This window comes from Cydia strobilella, chromosome Z (genome assembly GCF_947568885.1).
Source record: "Cydia strobilella chromosome Z, ilCydStro3.1, whole genome shotgun sequence".
Taxonomy (NCBI): domain Eukaryota; kingdom Metazoa; phylum Arthropoda; class Insecta; order Lepidoptera; family Tortricidae; genus Cydia; species Cydia strobilella.
The window spans coordinates 26,976,829-27,000,118 of NC_086068.1; the positions used below are offsets into that span (position 1 = coordinate 26,976,829).

The window sequence follows — 23,290 nt, forward strand, 5'->3', positions numbered from 1 at the left end:
GTACAAGTTCATTATTCATTATTCACTCATTCTTTACTGGGTTTTTGCTGCTAGGTTTCATCTTTGCCCCTGTTATTTAGAGATATGAGTATACCGGGTCCTTGTTTTAAATACGAGTTATTTACTATTGTCATTCAAAAATGTTCATTTGGTCAGGCGCGGATCCAGGATTTCATTCATTTCATTCTTGCCAAATTACAAAAATAGTAGAAATAAATAGTAGGTATAAGGATTGGGGTTTGTAAAAAAAATTAAACTAACAACAAAATAAAAGTTAATTTATCAAGACGAGACGATTCTTATGAGTGTATAAAATCAAAAGCGTTGCGTTATTGTATATGTATACTCATACTCATATTGCGGGCACTGTTTTGTCAAAATCCGAGCGGAGCCGCGGGATCATGGAAACTATTTGTTGTACTCATATTTAAGTACGTAGGGTGGGCATTTTTTTCCAATTGAAAATGAAAAAAATGAAAAAAGTTTATTGTGTAAATTTAAACATACAGTAAATCACGACCCTGTGTCCTGAGCTAGGAAACCCTGTATTACAGGACCCAGTTTCGTTATACTTTAGTCAATTGTTGAAAAATTGCACCGAGGTAGGTCTTGTGTCAGGGGTTCAGGGGGGGGGGGGGGGGGGAATTGCCCCTAGTGCCCCCCCCCCCCTGTATCCGCGCCTGCATTTGGTGCATGAAACCATAAACATATCTAGCGCAAAAATCTTTCACGATTACGATTACCCAAATGTTGAGATGAACTACGTCTACGTAAATGTCACACACGCGATGTTTTTGTTTAAGTTGCACTAGTGAGACTAGTTTAAGATGTAAAATTATGTGCTGTGAAGGACCACCGACCTCTAAGTCAAAGGTGATGTCTAATTTAAAGTTTTCAAGTAATTCGACCTAAATTACGTGAGTAGCCCTTGACAACTGTAGGGTGCCACGATCAGCTCTCTACTACAATCTATAACTCTGTGACTATACTGAACGCGACTGCGTGTATATTTTAAAATGTCCGAGACTCGCGGCAGTTTTTTTGTTGAAATAAACTATGCGAAAGGAATATTTTCAAATGTCTAGATATAAAATCCACAGTGCCCTGGTGCAGAGCACGAAAGCATCCGTAGCACACTACAGTAGTGGGATGGGGGGTACCTTTTCAGGCACTTGATGAGGCCGTGCAGCTGCGCGTACAGCACGAGGCGGCGCACGTCGAACGCGGCGCGCGCGCCGGCAGCGTGCCGCTCGCACACGGCGCGCAGCGTCGTGCCCTGCTGCAGCGCGCACAGCATCTCCAGCACGTCAGATATCGTCGGCTGTTAACATAACATCCATACTAATATTATAAATGCGAAAGTCTGTCTGTCTGTCTGTCTGTGTTACCTCTTCACGCTTAAACCGCTGAACCGATTTAGTTGACATTTGGCGTAGAGATAGTTTGAGTCCCGGGGAAGGACATAGGATAGTTTTTATCCCGAAAATCATCCTTAAGAGGGTGAAAGGCGGGGTGGAATCATGGTGGAATTGAGATAATTAATGAGTTGCCTAATATTTGTGTGCATATTATGCTCAAATTGAATGATTGCTATAAGACTTTCTACAGGCGCTATTCTTACTCTAGCTAGGGTTAACGACTTGCGAAATCCAACAAAACGAGTATGTATTGTAAGGTCAGGCATCTAAAATAAATAACAAACTACCCGACAACTTTAAAAATATTTATAATGATTGAATCAAAAAATATAGCTAACAACTGAAGCATTTTATTACGTATCAAAATATAATATTGTATACTTAGGGTTCCGTACGTCAGAAGTAAACAACGGAACCCTTATAGGATCACTCGGGCGTCTGTCTGTCTGTCCGTCTGTCACAGCCTATTTTCTCCGAAACTACTGGACCAATGAAGTTGAAGCTTGGTACACATACGCAAGTTTGTGACCCAAAGACGGACATGTAACGTAAACAAATGAATTTTAAACATGGGGGCCACTTTTGGGGGCTAAATGAGAAAAGTAAAAAATAAAGTTTTTTAAACTATGTATATCGTGTTACATATCAAATGAAAGAGCTTGTTGTGAGTTACAGTAATAGCATATACTAATCTATAGGTATGGTTGTGAGCATCTCAATTATATTTTTGTTGTAATTTTAAAATAAATAGTTTAGAAGTTTAGGTATGAAAATAGCCAAACAATAACCGTTCCCCCCCTTTATCTCCGAAACTACTGGGTCCAAAATTTGGTTCTTTACCTATAGATCACAGGAAAACCTATTAGAAATGTCCAGTCAAGTTTAAGTCGGACTTAATTACTTTGTTTTTGATCCGACCCCTACGGATTTTTAACCGACTTCAAGATTTCAAAGGAGGAAGTTCTCAATTCGGTTGTTTTTTTTTTAATGTTTGTTACTTCATAACTCCGTCATTTCTGGACCGATTTTGAAAATTCTTTTTTTGATTGTAAGTATATACATACAGATTGGTCCCGTTTTTGTCAAAAAGCAGTTCTGATGATGGGATCCATGAGGAATCGAGGGAACTCCTCAAATGTTAAAGGCATACATATAGTGATTTTAGTATTTTTATCAACAAATCAAGCACTTACATTTAAAAAAATGAAAATTGATGAAGTGGAACTGCTGATGATGATCAGAACGGAACTCTTCTATGACGCATAGTTCACGTTTGGCGATTTGTCCTCTTCGTTATGTTTGTTAAGCAAGTTAGGTTTTCAAGAAACATTTTTGTCAAGCTCGAGTTCTGATGATGGGATCCATGAGGAATCGAGGGAACTCCTCAAATGTGAAAGGCATACATATAGTGATATTTGTATTTTTATAAACAAATCCAGCACTTCCATTTTAAAAAGTGACATTTGATGAAGTGGAACTGCTGATGATGATCAGAACGGAACTCTTCAATGACGCATAGTTCACGTTTGGCGATTTGTCCTCTTCGTTATGTTTGTTAAGCAAGTTAGGTTTTCAAGAAACATTTTTGTCAAGCTCGAGTTCTGATGATGGGATCCATGAGGAATCGAGGGAACTCCTCAAATGTGAAAGGCATACATATAGTGATTTTTGTATTTTTATAAACAAATCCAGCACTTCCATTTTAAAAAGTGACATTTGATGAAGTGGAACTGCTGATGATGATCAGAACGGAACTCTTCAATGACGCATAGTTCACGTTTGGCGATTTGTTCTCTTCGTTATGTTTGTTAAGCAAGTTAGGTTTTCAAGAAACATTTTTGTCAAGCTCGAGTTCTGATGATGGGATCCACGAGGAATCGAGGGAACTCCTCTAATGTGAAAGGCATACATATAGTGATTTTTGTATTTTTATCAACAAATCCAGCATTTCAATTTTAAAAAGTGACATTTGATAAAGTGGAACTGCTGATGATGATCAGAATGGAACTCTTTAATGACGCATAGTTTACGTTTGGCGATTTGTCCTCTTCTTTATGTTTGTTAAGCAACTTAAGTTTTTTAAGACATATTTTTGTCAAGCTCGAGTTCTGATGATGGGATCCATGAGGAATCGAGGGAACTCCTCAAATGTGAAAGGCATACATATAGTGATTTTTGTATTTTTATAAACAAATCCAGCACTTCCATTTTAAAAAGTGACATTTGATGAAGTGGAACTGCTGATGATGATCAGAACGGAACTCTTCAATGACGCATAGTTCACGTTTGGCGATTTGTCCTCTTCGTTATGTTTGTTTAGCAAGTTAGGTTTTCAAGAAACATTTTTGTCAAGCTCGAGTTCTGATGATGGGATCCATGAGGAATCGAGGGAACTCCTCAAATGCGAAAGGCATACATATAGTGATTTTTGTATTTTCATCAACAAATCCAGCATTCACATTTAAAAAAGTGACATTTGATGAAGTGGAAACTGCTGAAAATGACCAGAATGGAACTCTTCAATGACACATAGTTCACGTTTGGCGATTTGTTCTCTTCCTTATGGACCACTTATGGACCCAGACCTAAACTTGGACCCGGACTCGGACCCGGACCCGGGTCTGAACATGGACCCCAACTCGGACCCGGATGGGTGGTTGGGTTTTAAACTGCGATTCTCACAGAACAGAACTGCTATCAGAAAAGTAGGTTAGGTTAGATAGTCTAACCCGTTCGTATAAAAATACCGCAAATCGATGTACAGGTTAGCCGTTTGGCACACACATACTAGAGGCCAAAACAAAATTTTTGATCCGCAGTTCCTAAAAAAATTTCGCTGCGGGGGAGTGGTAAAACATTTTTTTTTTGTATGGAAAAATTTTTTTGTCCAAAACCTATCGAGTGTGATATCACACGAAAGGGCTTTTTGAGGCGATTCTAAAAATATATCACATCATTACATTTCGGGCATTTTTTTTTTAATTAAAACAAAAAGAATTTTCGAAACATACCAAGTTATATACCTATAAGTTATATGGCTGTTTTTTTTTTGTACAATATACCACAAATGATACGTGATATCCTCATGTCTAACTCCAAGAAAGCAATTTTGAAAATAATATCATTAACAATTTTTTTTTTTTAATTTTTCAATTTTACAAAGTGACAGTTCTACTTCAATACCTATTTCACGCGACTTATGGAACTATACTGCAGATACGGTACATATTAATCATAAAATGATACGTAATATCCATATATCGAACGGGAAATACCTCTTTAACCCTTTAACTGCGCCTTTCATCAGTTGGTATAGTTTGTTTAGTTTTTATTGATCCTTTTTATTGATTCCCTATATAAACTTCCACCCCCCTTTTCACGCCCATAAGGGGTGAGTTCTGAGATAAAAACTATTCTATGTCCTTCCCCGAGACTCAAACTATCTCTACACTGAATTTCAAGTAAATTGGTTCAGCGGTTTAAGCGTGAAGAGGTAACAGACAGACAGAAAGACACACTTTCGCATTTAAAATATTAGTATGGATTAGTATGGATGTGATAAAATTAACATAGTTAGATGTTTGACAAAAAATGCGGGTTGAAATAAGATATTTATTGTTCGCAATTGCCACTGCATGCACATAAATATGTCAGTGCATTTTAGTTTTTTTTAACGCAGTTGCACCTCCCTGCGCAATATTTTGTTTTGCAGCGGCAACGAATAAGCTCTAAACAAGCAGCAGCCGCCGCTGGTAGGCTTGTCCATATGGGCTTCCAATAACCTGTTGCTGAGCGGCTATAATATGTCCCCAAACATAGCCTCCTTGGTAAACTGCACGGAGAATAATGTTTACGTAGCGCATCTTCCGTTGGAGGCAGATTCTCTAACTGGAGATTTCTTCGGCACTCATACTCGTACTTGCACCTGATCTGAAATCAGTAACAAAATGCATAGTGTTAAAATAAGTCTAGGGTTGACACCTCGTAATTCAAATCTGTTCAGACTTAATATTGTAAGACTTACTTGTCATACAAGACAATAACAAATTTTTCCAATATTGGCAACGCCTGCTCAATATTGCCTTGTTTGCCAAATTTAAATCCTTTCGTTACAGCAGGATATGCGCTCCAAGCTTGAAATACGCTTTTTGTCCCCTTTCCACACAAATAAGAAACAGTGTCGCAACCTGAAAAGGTGTGGAAGAATGGCAAGACTTCTGTCCTTTCTGGTCCTGTAAAATAAATTATACATCTATGCGGTACAAATAAAATCATATATTTAAAGGAAGTTTGCAGCACGTGACCGTTACCCTCGTACAGAAAGCAGACATGCGCATGATGGTCCATTATGTGGCTGATGCTGTAGCCCCAGGTCACACAAAAATTATGCTAAGCACAGTGGATACTGATGTTGTTCTCGCAGTTGCATGTATATCACAATTGCCGGAGCTCCAGGAGTTATGGGTACATATTGACACAGGAAAGAATGACCAGTTCCTCTCGTGCCATGCTATTGCATCTTCATTAGGTAACTTTTGTAGTTCCTCCATTAATTGTAAATAAAATAAATATCTCACCGCAGTACGAGACAGGTCATCTGGGCAATTGGTCACGTGCTGCAAACTTTCTTTAAATATATGGTTTTATTTGTAACGCATAGATATATAATTTATTTCACAGGACCAGAAAGGACAGTAGTCTTGGCATTCTTCCACGCCTTTTTAGGTTGCGACACTGTTTCTTTTTTGGGTGGAAAGGTGAAAAAAAGCGTATTTCAAGCTTGGAGGGCATATCCTGCTGTAACGGAGGGATTTAAATACGACAAACAAGGCAATATTGAGCAGGCGTTGCCAATATTGGAAATATTTGTTATGGTCTTGTATCACAAGTAAGAGTCTTAAATTTTTAAGTCTGGACAGATTTGAATTACGAGGTGTGAATTGATACCTAGACAATATTTTAACACTATGCATTTTGTTACTGATTTCAGATCAGGTACAAGTACGAGGTACGAGTGTAAATGAGTGCCGAAGAGTACTTTATACAATCAGAAATCTCCAGTTAGAGAATCTGCCTCCAACAGAAGATGCCCTACGTAAACATATTCTCCGTGCAGTTTACCAAGGAGGAGTTTGGGGAGGAGGTTTGGGGACAGATTATATCCTCTCAGCAACAGCTACCATGCCCTGCTGACTGGGGCTGGTCCAAACAAAATGGTTATTGGGAGCCCATATGGAAAAGCTGACCTGCGGCGGCTGCTGCTTGTTTTGAGATTATTCGTTGCCGCTGCAAAACAAATGAGCAAGGAGGTGCAACTGCGTTAAAAAAACTAAAATGTACGGACCTATGTGCATGCGAACAATAGATATCTAATTTTAACCCGCATTTTTTGTCAAACATCTTAATTTTATCACATTTTTAATAACTACTGGCGGAAGTTTTCGCAACATCTTTATTTATATATTTAATTTATATTTGTATATATAGTTCTTATATACATATAGTTAGTCAAGCAAATCTTTTCAGTAGAAAAAGGCGAAAAATTTATAAAATGTAGGCGCGAAGGGATATCGTCCCATATAAAATTTTAATTTTGCGCCTTTTTCTGCTTTTCTGATTTGCTTGACCAACTATATATCACGTCCAGAAGTAATTTATTAATGTAATCTACAACCAGAAGAATAACAACTTATCAGAAATCATCTAAACATACTTAAAAATTCTAAAAGCTGCATACCGCTCTTACAACGCGGGTACGCCGCGCGACACAAAACATTTTTTCAACAGAGTTATAAAAGAAAAATGTTTGACAAGTTTACTATTCTATATAGTAGGATAACTGGGCTATTCACGGGTATTTTTTTCTAGAGCAAATTCACATAGTTTTAATTCTATAGAGGATTTTCGAAAAAAAGGTGCAGATTTTTTTTTAATTTTGTATTTCTCGAATTTTTTGTATGGATGAGTGAAAATTTAGTCACAGAAATGAATTCTTCATCCTCGAATTATACGAAAAAGACACCAAACTTGATATATTTGCTAGATGTATGCAGATATAAAGCTTAAGAGTGGGGCGCGCCGGAGGTGGATGTACTGTATGGAACCTCGGGACAGTTTCCTGGGGGTGGCCGCGGCCGGCTCCCGCAGCGCTGGCGGGGACGCGGCGGCCGGCGCGGCGGCGGCGCGACGGCGCGCGGGGCCGACGGCCCGAGCGCGACGGCGACGGCCCGCTCCTGCGCGGCCTGTGTGACGGAGGTCAACGGTGTCCGGCGAGAGGTGCAAAGTGTTTATTGTGTGGTGGTGCAGGTCATTTTAAGGTAAAGTGCCCATTTAAAAGACCAAACAAAGTGTATCAAATTGAAGAGGACGGCTACGGTGACGACGACGAACTGTACTTCATCGATGGGGTCGATGTGGGTGATTATCATAAAGACCGCAAAAAATGGTATGAAACTTTACTTGTAATTATAATCGTAGGGCCGAGACTTTTAAGCTTGATACTGGCTCGGATTTAAACGTTTTATCAATGAAAAATTTCAAAAAATTGGGTCTTAACAGTACAAGTATAGAACCTGATAATATTAGGGCCGAATCATTTTGCGAAAATTATGTACCCATGATCGGTTCGTGTATTATTAATTGGTTATATAAAGAACGTTTATATCCGTTGCGGTTTGTTATATGTCGAGACGATAGAAAGAGTGTTTTGGGCAAATATGCTTGTGAGGACTTAGGTCTGGTCAAACGCATATATTCACTTTCCTTAGATCATTATGAGGATCTCTTTCATGGCCTGGGTAAATTGCCGGGTGAGTATACTATTAGTATTGAGGAAGGAGCGCAGCCGTCAGTCTGTCCGGTTCGCAAGATACCTATGGGCGTGCGTGACAAACTACAGGGTGAATGAGATCGCATGGTTGAAATGGGGGTCATTAGGAAAGTGTCCCACCCCACACCGTGGGTCAATGCGATTGTAGTGGCCGCGAAAAAATATGGCAGTATACGCGTGTGCCTCGACCCGCGGCCGCTTAACCGCGTCGTGCGCCGCGCTCGCTATCCGCTCCCCGCGCTCGGCGAAATTGCCACAAAGCTGCAGGGCGCGCGATATTTTAGCAAACTTGATGCTCGCTCTGGTTTTTGGATGGTACAAATAGACAATGCCAGTGCCGACCTATGTACATTTGGGACACCATTCGGTAGGTACCAGTTCTTACGCCTCCCGTACGGCATAAACTGTGCGTCTGAGGTGTTCCATTCTAAGATTCGTCAAATTTTGGAGGATCTAGAGGGAGTCGAGTCGTTCGTTGATGATATTATAGTCTATGGACGTACCTTAGAGGAACACGATGCAAGATTAAAGTCGTTGCTAGACAGATCGCGCGAGGTAGGTATTAAATTTAATAAACAGAAGTGCGAATTTAGAGTAGAACAGATTACTTATCTAGGTCATACGTTTAGTCATGAGGGTATGCGCGTTGACTCCGAGAAGGTTAAGGCTATCGAGAAGATGCCTTCTCCACACGACCAAGCGTCTCTGGAAAGGTTTTTAGGTATGGTGAATTACTTATCCAAATTTATACCTAAATACTCAGAAGTAGCGTCACCTTTACGAGCGCTGTTAAAAAAGAGCACTGAATGGTGCTGGGAACCGGAGCACGAGGCAGCCGCCGGATAGCTACGGGCGTTGGTGAGCGGCGCGCCTGTGCTGGCCCTGTACGCCCCGCGCGCTCCAGTGCTGCTCTCGGTAGATGCTAGTCAGCACGCGCTAGGCGCCGTGATCCTTCAAGCGGGCCGGCCCGTTGAGTTTGCGTCTGCCACGCTGACAGACGCACAGACCAGGTACGCACAAATTGAAAAGGAGCTTCTTGCCATTGTCTTCGGACTGGAGCGATTCCATCAATACGTGTACGCTCATGGTGACGTCACAATAGAGACGGATCACAAACCTCTGGAAGCATTGTTTTCAAAACCTTTAGATTCTGTGCCAGCGCGTTTACAGAGGATGATGCTTCGCATACAGGGTTATGTATAAGCCAGGTCGTCATTTCAAGGTCGTGTATAAGCCAGGTAAATATATGTATGTTGCAGATACGTTGTCTCGAGCACCCCTTCCGGATAACATTAGTGACAAGGTATCCGAGGAAATAAACGACCAGTCATGTTTCCTATTGGAAAATGTCAGATTCAGTGACGGTAAGTTGCGTACAATAAGAGAGGTAACTGCAGACGATAAAGAGTGTCAGTTAATAATTAAATATATACATTCAGGTTGGCCGCACAGTAAATATGAAGTCAACGAAAAAGTGCGAGGACACTGGTCGTTGCGAGATAGTTTCGAATATGTAGATGGTATAATTTTCAAGGACAATTTAGTATATATCCCTAAAGCGTTGAGGTCAGATGATGTCGCGTGCACGACGGACACATGGGCATCGATCGTTGTAAACGGCACGCGCGTGACGTCATGTTCTGGCCGGGAATGAGTCGAGACGTGGAGCGCCGCGTGCGCCGCTGTGGGGCATGCGCCGCGCGCGCGCCGAGGGCCCAGCGGGAACCCATGCTGCCACATGATATACCCGAGTTACCATGGATAAAGGTAGGTTCAGATATTTTCCAACATGGCTCGAAATATTTTCTTATACCGGTTGATTATTTTTCTAATTTTATCGAAGTAAGTCAACTCAAAAACATAGGAAGTAGGGCAGTCATAGAAGCCATGAAGGATCAGTTCGCAAGACACGGCATTCCTTGGGTATTAATTACGGATAACGGACCTGCTTACGCATCCAAAGAGTTCGCGGGTTTTAAAAAAGAATGGGAGTTTGACCATATTACGACATCTCCCCATTATGCACAATCGAACGGTCGTAGCGAAAAAAGCGTGCGAACTATTAAGGATATTCTCATAAAATCAATAAATTCTGGTACTGATTTCCACTTAGGACTTTTAAACTTCCGAACTACACCCCGCGATAACCTAAGCTCGCCATCTCAGTTACTAATGGGACGCACACTCAATACAAGACTACCGTCTCACGAGAGCAAACTTCGACCGAGCCGTGATAACCGCCGTGACTACGAGAGAATGGTATGTAACCAACAAACTAGTAAGCAGCACTACGACCAACGAGCACGGGCACTGCCGGAGCTACAGCCGGGCGACCCGGTGCTGGTGGTGGACGGGCAGCGCAGGAGACAAGCCTGTGTAGAGTCACGAGGAGATCAACCTCGTTCCTATTTCGTGACTGATCGCTCCGACAAGCGGATCAGACGAAACAGGCGCCATTTAATAAAACTTGAGCCATGTTCACCCGTCAATGACAGCAACGTTGCTGACAATTTGCCGAGTGACGACGAAGCCTGGTCGAGTGCCGACAGCGACAGGTCGCCGTCGCCCGACGGAGCTGGTGCAGCTCCTGATCTCGCGCCAAACTCACAACCACATACGGAAAAATCTCGCGAACCTAGACAGCCGGCGATTAAGGCACGCATTAATCATCATCATCATCATATACTTAAGAGTAAGTCTCTTGTCGGTGGAGCAATTTCCATGTTTCGCGGTCCTCTGCCTTCTCTTTGACAGCCTGATACGACACGACGTTGAGTTTTTCCTTTATTTGATGCATGTACGCTCTCCTTGGTCTTCCCTCCTTCCTCTTTGCTTCAACTTTCCCTTCTATGATGTTTTTGATAAATTCGTCGTGTCGCACGCATTAATATAAAAACTATATTTAAGTCATTAAATTGTCCAGGCCAGTGAAAGAAGTTCCCCTTATAGTAATTGTAAAGTTAGCTTCTATTTCCACTGTAATTTTAATAATGTACTTTAGGCATTAGTACTTATGGCTTATTTTTGTAACCGGGAAGATGCTGTGTGGGCATTCATACAAATAGGTACTAGCGGGTAGATTCAATAAAAATCAGTTGCTATGGATTACGCCTTTCATTTACATCAATACCAACTGATGAAAAGGCGCAGTTAAAGGGTTAAAGAGGTATTTCCCGTTGGATTACGTATCATTTTATGATTAATATGTACCGTATCTGCAGTATAGTTCCATAAGTCTCGTGAAATAGGTATTGAAGTAGAACTGTGTCACTTTGTAAAATTAAAAAAAAATTGCTAATGATATTATTTTCCAAATTGCTTTCTTGGGGTTAGACATGAGGATATCACTTATCATTTGTGGTATATTGTACGAAAAAAAAATCAGCCATATCGTGTCTGGAGGAGCCCAAAATTGGTATGTTTCGAAAATTCTTTTTGTTTTAATAAAAAAAAATGCCCGAAATGTAATGATGTGATATATTTTTAGAATCGCCTCAAAAAGCCCTTTCGTATCATACCACACTCGATACGTTTTGGGTTTTTTTTTCCATACAAAAAAAAATAATGTTTTACCACTCCCCCCGCAGCGAAATTTATTTTAGGAACTGCGGGTCAAAAATTTTGTTTTGGCCTCTAGTATGTGTGTGCCAAACGGCTAACCTGTACATGGATTTGCGGTAATCCTTTGAAATTGGGGTCGAGCGGCTAAGAGCTGTGACCCTTACAGAAACAAAATGCTATCAGAAAAGTAGGTTAGGTTAGGTTAGGTTAGAACTGCGACCCTTACAGAAACGAAATGCTACTGGAAAAGTGGGTGGTTTTACCTCCTTTTCTACATTATTAGGCAAAATATGCTGTCTTATTCATTTCATTGTCTTGAATCTAAGAATAAGTGAACTTTCAGCGGCATCCCCCATTGAAGTCGGTTTTTTTTCTTAAAAATTATTTAGAGACATTTCACTCACGTTTCTGACGTTTCACATAAAAAATAGGTACATTGTTTAAAATTGTGTAATGTACGTAACCCTTGGAACGTGGATCCGACTCGCACTTGGCCGGTTTTTTGATCTTAAATTTGTATCTTAATTTGTTTGATTAACTATTAATTATTTTACCTAAATTGACATTTGCTTAATATTTAATTATGATTTCGATAATCCGAGCCACCAGCATGTGTATCCGTGGGACACGGCACAGATTCAAACGCATTCAACATTTGTTCGGCTTCAATGATAGACGGTACGGTACGGTGCAGCCCTACCCAGCCCGTCTACCTCTACCTCTATCCTGCACTGTAGCTAGCGTCGTGTTCTTGTTGTTGCTCATTTCTGCTTGTTATAATTTAACTTCTTTGATAATGACAATTGTAATAAACAACCCTCTTAATAACAATACCACCCTTGAATAGTTTTCCAAATATATTTTTTAATGCTTATTATTTACTAATGATAAATTATTACCTACCGTATTGTATTGTAATTTTATAAGATCGTATTAAGAGTAAAAGGGGCGAAAGCACGTGACCGCTTCACCATACACATCTAGTCCCTTATTTTCTCTGGATATTAACGACACTACAGAAAATATTTTTAAGCAATTTTATGTAGGTATATTAACCACAGCTTGATTTTTTTGGATTTTTTAATTGTTATAAGAGTTATAGTACTATGCCTTATGGGAAACTGTCGAAGAGATAGTTCAGATCCGGAAACCGCTACCAAATTTTAGTATGTTGTTGGGCATGGTACTGGGTCTCCAAAACTGCCGAGAGACAGCGGCGACGACCATCTACTTCAGCGGAATGACGTCATCAAAATGGCTCCCGCCTCGTTGCGAATATTGCATATTGCACCCCAACTATGCATTGCACATACACGTGTGGGGTATTAAATGAAAGCCAATTAAATGTTCCATATTTCACTAATACACTATGTACCAAAATATACAATAGTTTAAGAGAAATTTAAAAATAAATAAAAATTATGAAAAAAAAAATTTGATTATATGGGTTTTTCAACCAAACCAAAAGTCGGACGTTAAAGCAATGTAATACAATATTAAAGCTGATATCTCAAGCCATACAATTATATCAAAATAATCAAAATCAGACTAAAAATGTGAAAATTATGCATCAAAATGTAGGTATTTGCTAGAACAAATGCATTAAAGTTAAAAAAATCGAAATTGGTCATTTTCAGGATAATTCGCATAAGCTGCTAGTATGTTATTAGCAATATAAAAAGGATCGTAAAACTGCTGGGAGACAATCTTTATAGTGCCTGAGCCTGAGTAACAAATAAGGCGTCATACATGTGACCGCTGCCGAAATTTGCAAAATCTAAATTATAACTATACCATGAGTCATACATACACGTGTGCTATATCAAACGAAAGGTTATTAAATATATTATGATTCGTTAATACATTATTTATAAAAACAATGTATATTTTAGGAGCTACAAACAAAGAAATAGTTATTTGTTATACAAGGGTGCAAAGTTGTATTTTACCCGCGAGTGTGGAATTGAAACATGAGCAAGCGAAAGGATTCTATAGTTGAACCACGAGCGAAGCGAGTGGTTCTAAAATAGAATCCTGAGCGTAGCGAGTGTTTCAACACACGAGAAGTAAAATACATTTGCACCCGTGTGTAACACAAAACTTTTCCCCTCACTATAGCGAGGAAAGTGCAACACCCACAGGCGTTAGATCATCTTCATCACTGGAATCACTAATTTTTTTACGATATTATAATAGAAAACACTAGAAATTCTGATTTTTACGTGAGTCGGTGAGAAGAACAGTGTATGTGCTATATCAAACGAAAGGTTATTAAATATATTATGATTAGTTAATACATTATTTACAAAAACAATGTATATTTTAGGAGCTACAAACAAAGAAAAACCACTTTTTTGAGAAAAGTTCGTGTATATATATTTTATAGCTCAACTAAAAACGTTAAAACAATGTTGCGTCTAATATAAAAGAAACCAGTTATTCAACTATACGTCACAGGTAAAATTTTTAATTTCTGATAAAAACTGTGGAAGTTATACCAAAAAAACTAAAGCGCGCCAACAATTCTACCTTAATGCGCTCATATTATGCAAAGAATAGTTCTAATTATGGGGTATTAAATGAAAGAACATTACATAAAATACATGAAAACGACATTTTGGAGTGGAATCATAATTTATAAAATGAATTTGAAAAAAAAATCAAAAAATAAAAATTGACTGAAGCAAGTACAAAATAGGTGTTGAAGTCGCTGACTTCTGTGCTAGGTAAAAAAACCTGTTACAGAAGTCAGAGTCCTCTCCCAGACAATAGAAATAGGCAGAATTTGCTGTCTACGTGTAATGTATTGTTTACATGGAACTACTGAACTGATTTTGATAAATGAGGCGTCAATTCATTCGCCTTTGTAGCCCAGGTGCACAAAACTTAAATTTTAACCGACTTTCAAAGGAGTACGGTTAGGTACGAAACGAAACCGTTGTTTTGCTTATTTATCAAATAAATTCAATTTATAAATTATAATTCCAGTCCAAAATATCGTTTTCATGTGTTTTATGTAATGTTTTTTCATTTAATACCCGATAATTAGGACTATTCTTTGCATAATATGAGCGCATTAAGGTAGAATTGATGGCGATGGAAGGATAGAATCTAATAAAAAATACCAAATTTAGCTTTATTTAATGATTTTAAGTCATAAACCTTAAAATTCCATAAGAAACGTTAGATTTTTTATAATGATGTTAAATATAATTCTGAACGCACAAGTTGAGTCGATGCAATTTCAAAACGCATCGTTGACATTTCATACGTCAGAACAGAAATGTCAACATTGTCAACAAAATTTTTACTGTTCTTCTCACCGACTCACGTAAAAATCAGAATTTCTAGTGTTTTCTGTTATAATATCGTAAAAAAATTAGTGATTCCAGTGATGAAGATGATCTAACGCCTGTGGGTGTTGCACTTTCCTCGCTATAGTGAGGGGAAAAGTTTTGTGTTACACACGGGTGCAAATGTATTTTACTTCTCGTGTGTTGAAACACTCGCTACGCTCAGGATTCTATTTTAGAACCACTCGCTTCGCTCGTGGTTCAACTATAGAATCCTTTCGCTTGCTCATGTTTCAATTCCACACTCGCGGGTAAAATACAACTTTGCACCCTTGTATAACAAATAACTATTTCTTTGTTTGTAGCTCCTAAAATATACATTGTTTTTATAAATAATGTATTAACGAATCATAATATATTTAATAACCTTTCGTTTGATATAGCACACGTGTATGTATGACTCATGGTATAGTTATAATTTAGATTTTGCAAATTTCGGCAGCGGTCACATGTATGACGCCTTATTTGTTACTCAGGCTCAGGCACTATAAAGATTGTCTCCCAGCAGTTTTATGATCCTTTTTATATTGCTAATAACATACTAGAAGCTTATGCGAATACCTACATTTTGATGCATAATTTTCACATTTTTGGTCTGATTTTGATTATTTTGATATCATTGTATGGCTTAAGTCTAAGACATCAGCTTTAATTTTGTAGTACATTGCTTTAACGTCCGACTTTTGGTTTGGTTGAAAAACCCAAATAGTCGAAATTTTTTTTTCATCATTTTTATTTATTTTTAAATTTCTCTTAAACTATTGGATATTTTGGTACATAGTGTATTAGTGAAATATATAATATTTTATTGGCTTTCGTTTAATACCCCACACGTGTATGTGCAATGCATAGTTTGGGTTCAAAATTCATTCCGCTGAACTAGATGGCCGGCGCCGCTGTCTCCCGGCAGTTTTGGAGACCCAGTACCATGCCCAACAAGATACTAAAATTTGGTAGCGGTTTCCGGATCTGAACTATATTCCCATAAGGCAGTGCACTATTAGGAGTTTTTAAAACTTTGTATAGAATTTGTTAGTCGCTCCTGACTCTTACAATAAACAAAAAATCGAAAAAAGTCACACCCCCTTCGTTTGACTTGATTCTTCGTTTGATCGTTATGGTTGATATACAATAAATTGTGTACAAATATTGTGTCAATATGTAGGGAAGAAAATGGGGATTAAGTTTGCATGAAGAAGCGGCCGTCCACTATCTTCTTACTTGATTATCCTCCTAATCTTAATTATACAATACAATACAAATATCCTTTATTGCACACCTCAATAAAATAAAAAATAAAACAGAAACACAAGCAGAGGTAAACAACAGGCGGTCTTATCGCTAAAGAGCGATCTCTTCCAGACAACCTTTGGGTAGCGATAGCGATTGGGTAATTATCTACCTTTTTGACATGTAAAATTTATAATTTTATAAATAAATTAATATGAATAGGCTCTCAGAGACTACATACTTTTATGCAAGCTTTAGGTATCTTAGCAATGGTGGTAAAAGGGTTAAATATTCACTGTCCTTGTTGTACGTCGCCTGAGAGGGTTAGAATATGACGACATCATCGGTGAACAATTAACTAGTTATTACAGCATTATACCTATGTAATTTCATTGTACTTTGAATCCAAGGGGTGTAAGCCCAGGTAAGGGTAATACCAACCTTTTCCTTGCTTTCTGATCCTTTGGTGATGAAAGCCAAACATGACTTCTGTAATTCCTTATCACTAAACAGCCGGCTAAGGTTCGGAGTAGCTCTGTACATGTTTGTAAATTTAATCACTGGTATTAATGTCACCTGTAATCACAAAACGCAAATGAATTAACAAACTCAACGGCCGCCCGTAACAAACGTCGAATCCCCGTTACGAGATTAGCCGCTCCAAGCTGCTTTTAGGAAATTGAAATCATCATCACCATCCTGGACCTTTTCCCTATTTGGGGGCCGGCCATGATGGTTTTAACAGTGTTTCTTACAAATCATCTATTATCTTATTAATTAGTGAGTCACCCGTTAAATATTTTATTAGTTACTTAACTATTATCAATTATAAGAATTGGCTCAACATATGTATAAGTAATGCGGGACTCATATACGATAGTAATATAATAATCTTACCACTCCATAGTAGACAAGGTTTTGAATACAAGACTTAACCAAAGTCTTCTCCACGTTAGTGTCGGCTGCGATCTTAGACACGTGGTTGTAACCGGTAATGTGGGGTAAGATCTGTAAAACAAACAAATCAACCTACCTACATTATTTTATAGAATACCTATCTGTTTATTTGCTTTTAGAACACTTCCTTTTGCAACCCCTTAAGATTAAATTACACCCTAAGTATTAAAATAGCCTTGTGTATTGTGAAAAAGATAAAAAATATAAATTAGGAAAAAGTTACATATCAGCCTTTTTGCCTCACAAAATGTTGAAATGGCAATGATCGTAACTAGGATTAGAGATATTTACTTTTATAATGTGCTATTATCATTTTTACTACTTTGATTGCTCATTGTCAATGAGTAGTATAAAAATTCAACGCGTGGGAATCACAGTTTTGTATTGTCATAAAAGCTTGTTTTCCGGAGTATGCTTAGCTTATGCATATTATACGCAAATTTTTGGTGAAGCATCCCTAAGATAAGCTTTACGTTTTTAATCATTAAACACTATAGTTGCAAGAAATTGCCAAGTACAATAAAACAGATTAAATTAAAGTGTTATGACCTCTTCTTTGCTTACATCCTTGAATACACATATAACAGTATATTATATAGAAACTGTATTGTAAGGTATTGACGTAACTTGTCGGGTAGTGAGATCCCAGTCGTCGTTGATGTCGACGTCGACGGGCACGTCGCTGTCGAGGTGTTGCTCCTGCGCGCGGCGCGCGGGCGAGGCGCGCGCGGGCACGGCGCGACCGGCCCCGGGGCGGCGGCCCGGCGCGCCCGGCCGCGGCGTGCCCACGCTCGCCACCAGCACGGGCACGTCGTGATCGTGCACTGGCGCCGGGTCTGCGCGCACCTCCACCACCTTCAGGTGCATCACCGTGTCGCCTTCTATATTAATACATCAACAAATTTGAATGGTGTTTTCTAGTTAAGTTACGCGTTATTACGTTTTCAAAGAAAACTCATTTTCATCCGAACAGTTACTTCTTCCCTTATCATGGACGAATAAAACAAAAAGACCGACATCTATACAAAATCGCGTTGTTCCAATATTCAGTTATTGCCAGATTGCACGGCACATTTTGCTCGGCGCTTGGACTCCTGGTTTCGGGTTCGTGTTCCGAAGCGCCATCAATTGAACGGAAGTTTAAACAACTGTATTTTGAAACAGGTCTCAGTTCCATCTACTTTGCTCGGCGCTTCCTTTGGTCAGAATAATTCAACTTTCGTTGATTAGATAGTGCTGAATGTCGGAGGGTCGCAACTGTGTACATATTATTTTAGGTATAGACACCGCCAGTCTTTTCGGTTTATTCGTCCATGCTGATACCATAAGACAGACAACAATAAACCATAAGCATATACATATACACGGTGTTATTTTTAAAGTTCGTTAATTTCGAGGGTGCATTTCTGAGCTTAAATTAAGTAACTTTCTCAAAGAAATCGGTATTCTTAACTCCATTTTGGAGACAATCAATGATTTATTTTATCTGATAAGGCCCCTACGAGCGTGTACATTTGCTTTAGGGCCTGTTTACGTATTCATTAGTGTTTAGCATGAGTTTTTTAAATATTTGCTACTTGCTACTAAACGCAAGTACCATCTCGGACGATAGATATTCGAAATACCATTTATATGTCATCGTTTTCAATTGCTTAGTTAGTGGTTTTAAATATAATGTCCGTGTTACAACAACGCTACTGATTAAGTAATTTTTAGGAAAAATACAAAAAATAAGAAAAAAAAATTACTGCCAAAATCGCGAAGCGTCTGGTTGACGTAACTGGTGACCGAAGAGCTGGCGGCTTCCTCGCACAACGTATCAGCATTGCGATACAGCGAGGAAATGCCGCCAGCATCCTTGGTACAATGCCTCAAGGGCCTATTTTAGATTTATTATTCAGAGCCCACTGTGTCCCACTGCTGGGCAAAGGCCTCCCCCCTCTTTTTCCACTCGTCTCTGTTTAATGCTATATCTGGCCAGCCTGTCAAGAAGGAGTCCAAGTTATCCCGCCATCGCCGACGAGGTCTGCCGGATCCCCGGTTAGACTCGTGGGGCTCCCACTCCGTGGTTAACTTGGCCCACAAGTCATCCGGCATTCGGCAGACATGACCAGCCCAGTCCCATTTCAACTTGGCCGCTTTCCGAGCTACGTCTATTATTTGAGTCTTAGAGCGCAGCGTGGTGTTTCGGACTCGATCTCTTAATTTTACACCTAATATGCTGCGCTCCATAGCTCTCTGGCAAACCCCGAGTTTGGACTTCTGAGCTTCCGTCAAGGACCAGGTCTGAGCACCATAGGTGAGAACTGTAAGTACGCACATGTCCATAAGCCTACGCTTGAGTGACAGAGGTAGGTCTCCCTTCATCAGGTGTTACATTGACCAATAGCTCTTCCAGGCGTTTTCGGTGCGTCTTTGGAATTCTTTGTCCTGTCGCGCCTGGAAAGAGACTATTTGGCCAAGATAAAGGTATTCTTAGACATATGCGATGTGTTCTCCGTTTATCTCAATCCTACGTTTTGTGCTGTTGGTCATGACCTTGGTTTTGGACATATTCATCTTCAGCCCAACCTCGAGGCTTGCGTTGCTAAGGTCCAATGACATATTTTATTATATTTTAGATTTAAGCTAGTTATTAATTTCGTTTTCGTAGTACCACTGTATATATCTTGTATGTAAATAAATATACTACAGTACATATGGTGCTACTTTCTCGCACTAGTGCGTAAAAGAGCACTTTTCGTGCATATGTCGAAAGTTTAAAGGGCCATATGTACTGTAAAACGTTGTACGATACGCGTGCGAGTAGGTTATTCGCAACTCGTGTCGATTTAAAACACTCCCTGCGGTCGTGTTTTAATTTATCGCCACTCGTTTCGAATTTCCTCTTTTTCCGCAGTTGTATCGTAAATAACTATTAATACACTATTCACAAACACCGATCATATAAATAATAAATATAAATATTAAATATAAATAAATATTATATGGACATTCTTACACAAATTGACTAAGTCCCACGGTAAGCTCAAGAAGGCTTGTGTTGTGGGTACTCAGACAACGATAATATATATACAATACTTATACAAATACTTAAATACATAGAAAACATCCATGACTCAGGAACAAATATCTGTGTTCATCACACAAATAAATGCCCTTACCGGGATTCGAACCCAGGACCATCGGCTTCACAGGCAGGGTCACTACCCACTAGGCCAGACCGGTCGTCATATAACAAATCATTGCCCGTATATTCTGCTAAGCTTTGGAACGCGCTACCACCTCCTTTGAGACAGTGTCAAACAGTGGCATCGCTAAAATATAAACTAAAAAAAAATGGGCTAAGTGCGAGTCGGGCTCGCGCACCGAGGGTTCCGTACTTTTTAGTATTTGTTGTTATAGCGGCAACAGAAATACATCATCTGTGAAAATTTCAACTGTCTAGCTATCACGGTTCATGAGATACAGCCTGGTGACAGACCGACAGACGGACAGCGGAGTCTTAGTAATAGAGTCCCGTTTTTACCCTATGGGTACGGAACCCTAAAAAACACCGTTGGTAAATCACTTTATTGCACATATACATGTAGTATTAATTTGACATATATTTTTGTAATTAATGATACATACCGACCAGCGTTGATTTGCGATGAGTGTTGAGATCGTGCAGAAGGTGCGCCAGCAGCGTGGGCAGCCGAGTGGCCCCGCTCGATACGAAACGCGTCTCTTCCTCCATTATAGTCTACCAATAAAAATCACTTCTTAAAACAACGGTACCAAAAACGTAAATAATTATTAAATAGAAATAAAAAAAACCTACGCTATAGCTTAGGCGTAGCGTGGCATATATGCCAAAAAAATTCATTTTATGCCAAAAACTGCCTTACATTATTTTGGAAAGAGCTAATACTCTTCAAACTGTCGGATCGATTTCTATCAAACATAGCTAAGGACCACCGCAAGGAAATTGCTTTCTCATAAAAACCATGCTTAGTGTAGGGTTCCGTAATTACCATTCTGTCAGAATAGGCTAAACGGGGGCTATTAGAAAGAAAGAAAGAAAGAAAATACATATTAGTAAGTATAATGTACATTTACGCTTGTAGTAAAGGAGTACCTTCGCAGACTTCGCAGCGCTTTGTACGTCTTTTACTAGGAAGAGAAGACTTGCAATAACTCAAAATAGCACAATCGGATTAAGTCTCTCCTCGAAATCCTTCCAAAGATATGAAATTTGGTTATGTATGTTAGTTAAAGGTCTCTTTTTCATGTCCACACTATTTGACATTTGGGGACCTCGAGGAATCGCAGCCATCTTGGAAAATGTGTACCCTCCTGGAGAAATTTGCGTTTTACTCTAAATATAACGTATATTTAGAGTAAAACGCAAATTTCTAGATTTCTAGTAGAACCTAATAAGCATTTGTTTCGCTATACACAGTATTCACATTAAACCCAGATATTCCGAGAAAAACAGAAAAACCAAAAAGGACATACTTTTCGAGATGGCGTTTTGATCCCCGTGGTCCCCGAAGCTCCAATTTTATGACACGCAAACAGGGATATCCCTGAAATTGTAGGTGTCAAATTTCATTACTGTCACTATTGTTTAAACCCCATTTAAGACATAAAATCTGTTTTTGGAGTCACATTTTAAGTTTTACTCATTTTTCCTCCATTTATTTTAGTAAATTTGTATTGCATAGCACTCGTGTACCAATTATGGATCTACTGATGTCTTTTTTATTGAAATCCACTCAATAGTTTAGGCGCTAGAAGTAATAATATGATTTACTATTCGGCGTCCTCTCAAGGCGGCTGTATTAATTTTTCTTTAATAAAACAGGTGTAAACAGGTTGTGAAGGGCAAGAGGAATCTACCGATATGTCATTTAAAAAAATCTGTCCAGTATTCTAAGCTACAGGGTGTACTGATTTTCAGTATTTAAACCCATAACCCTACTTGCTGTTTAACTCGCAGTCGAGTAAAATGTTGATATTGGAGTAGAACGTATACAAATGTATAGGCAAAAGTGGAATTCATATTCCTCCAAGTTTCATATTAAGAGAATATCCCCTGAAAGGGTATAAGCGCTAAATCTGGATTCAGCTATTATTTTCTATAACAATATGTATTTTTTCCGCAAAGTTATCTAGGACTTTTTTATGTAGAATTTAATAAGATTTAATGTTGCCTTACTCCATATTTTCATAGAGAACGTATATTTAGAGTAAAACGCAAATTTCTCCAGAATGGTACACATTTTCCAAGATGGCTGCGATTCCTCAAGGTCCCCAAATGTCAAATAATGTGGACATGAAAAAGAGACCTTTAATTAACATACATATCAAATTTCATATCTTTGGAAGGATTTCGAGGTGAGACTTAATCCGATTGTGCTAAAAATGGCTGAACCGATTATGTTCGTAGTTTTCATTGAAAGTACGAGTCACGATTTTCTCATATTTTTGGACCTATGGTTCAAAAGTTAGAATCGCTCTGAAAGAAAAAAAATATGTCCCCACATATTTTTTTAGGTGGGTGTCAGGTTTCCTGAGGATATGCCCAATCCAATGCCATTCGTCTGGATCTCCTTGTGTACGGGTGTTTGTCCAGTTATTTTCCATAAGTGAGCGTTTGTAATCCAGTTAGGCCAAAAGATACGAAGGATTTGCCTTAAGCATTTGTTCACAAACACTTGGAGTTTCGTCATTAGATCTTTGCGTACAAACCAGGTTTCGCACCCGCACGGCCTTTACATTGGAATTGAAGATCCTTACTTTAGTTCTTCTCGTCAGTCTTTACTCTATCGAATGTTTTTCCAAAGTCAACGAATAAAGTAAAAACCTCACACTGCATCTCCCGAGCCTCCCGACATTGTTCTAGGACCATTCGCAAGAGGTTGATCTGGTCCGCACATGAACGCCCTGGTCTAAAT

At 39.0% G+C, this 23,290-nt stretch overlaps 1 protein-coding gene across 1 annotated transcript in view; it reads right to left on the reverse strand.

The window, feature by feature from the left end:
* Positions 1 to 23,290, reverse strand: part of LOC134753902 (GATOR complex protein NPRL2-like) — a 39,612-nt gene that overhangs the window by 4,231 nt on the left and 12,091 nt on the right. The window contains exons 4-8 of the mRNA XM_063689865.1: positions 20,982 to 21,093; positions 17,976 to 18,229; positions 17,289 to 17,399; positions 16,833 to 16,967; positions 1,161 to 1,321 (exon numbers count right to left, since the gene is read on the reverse strand). Of these exons, the coding sequence (XP_063545935.1) occupies positions 1,161 to 1,321; positions 16,833 to 16,967; positions 17,289 to 17,399; positions 17,976 to 18,229; positions 20,982 to 21,093 (773 nt within the window). The remainder of the gene's footprint in view (positions 1 to 1,160; positions 1,322 to 16,832; positions 16,968 to 17,288; positions 17,400 to 17,975; positions 18,230 to 20,981; positions 21,094 to 23,290) is intronic.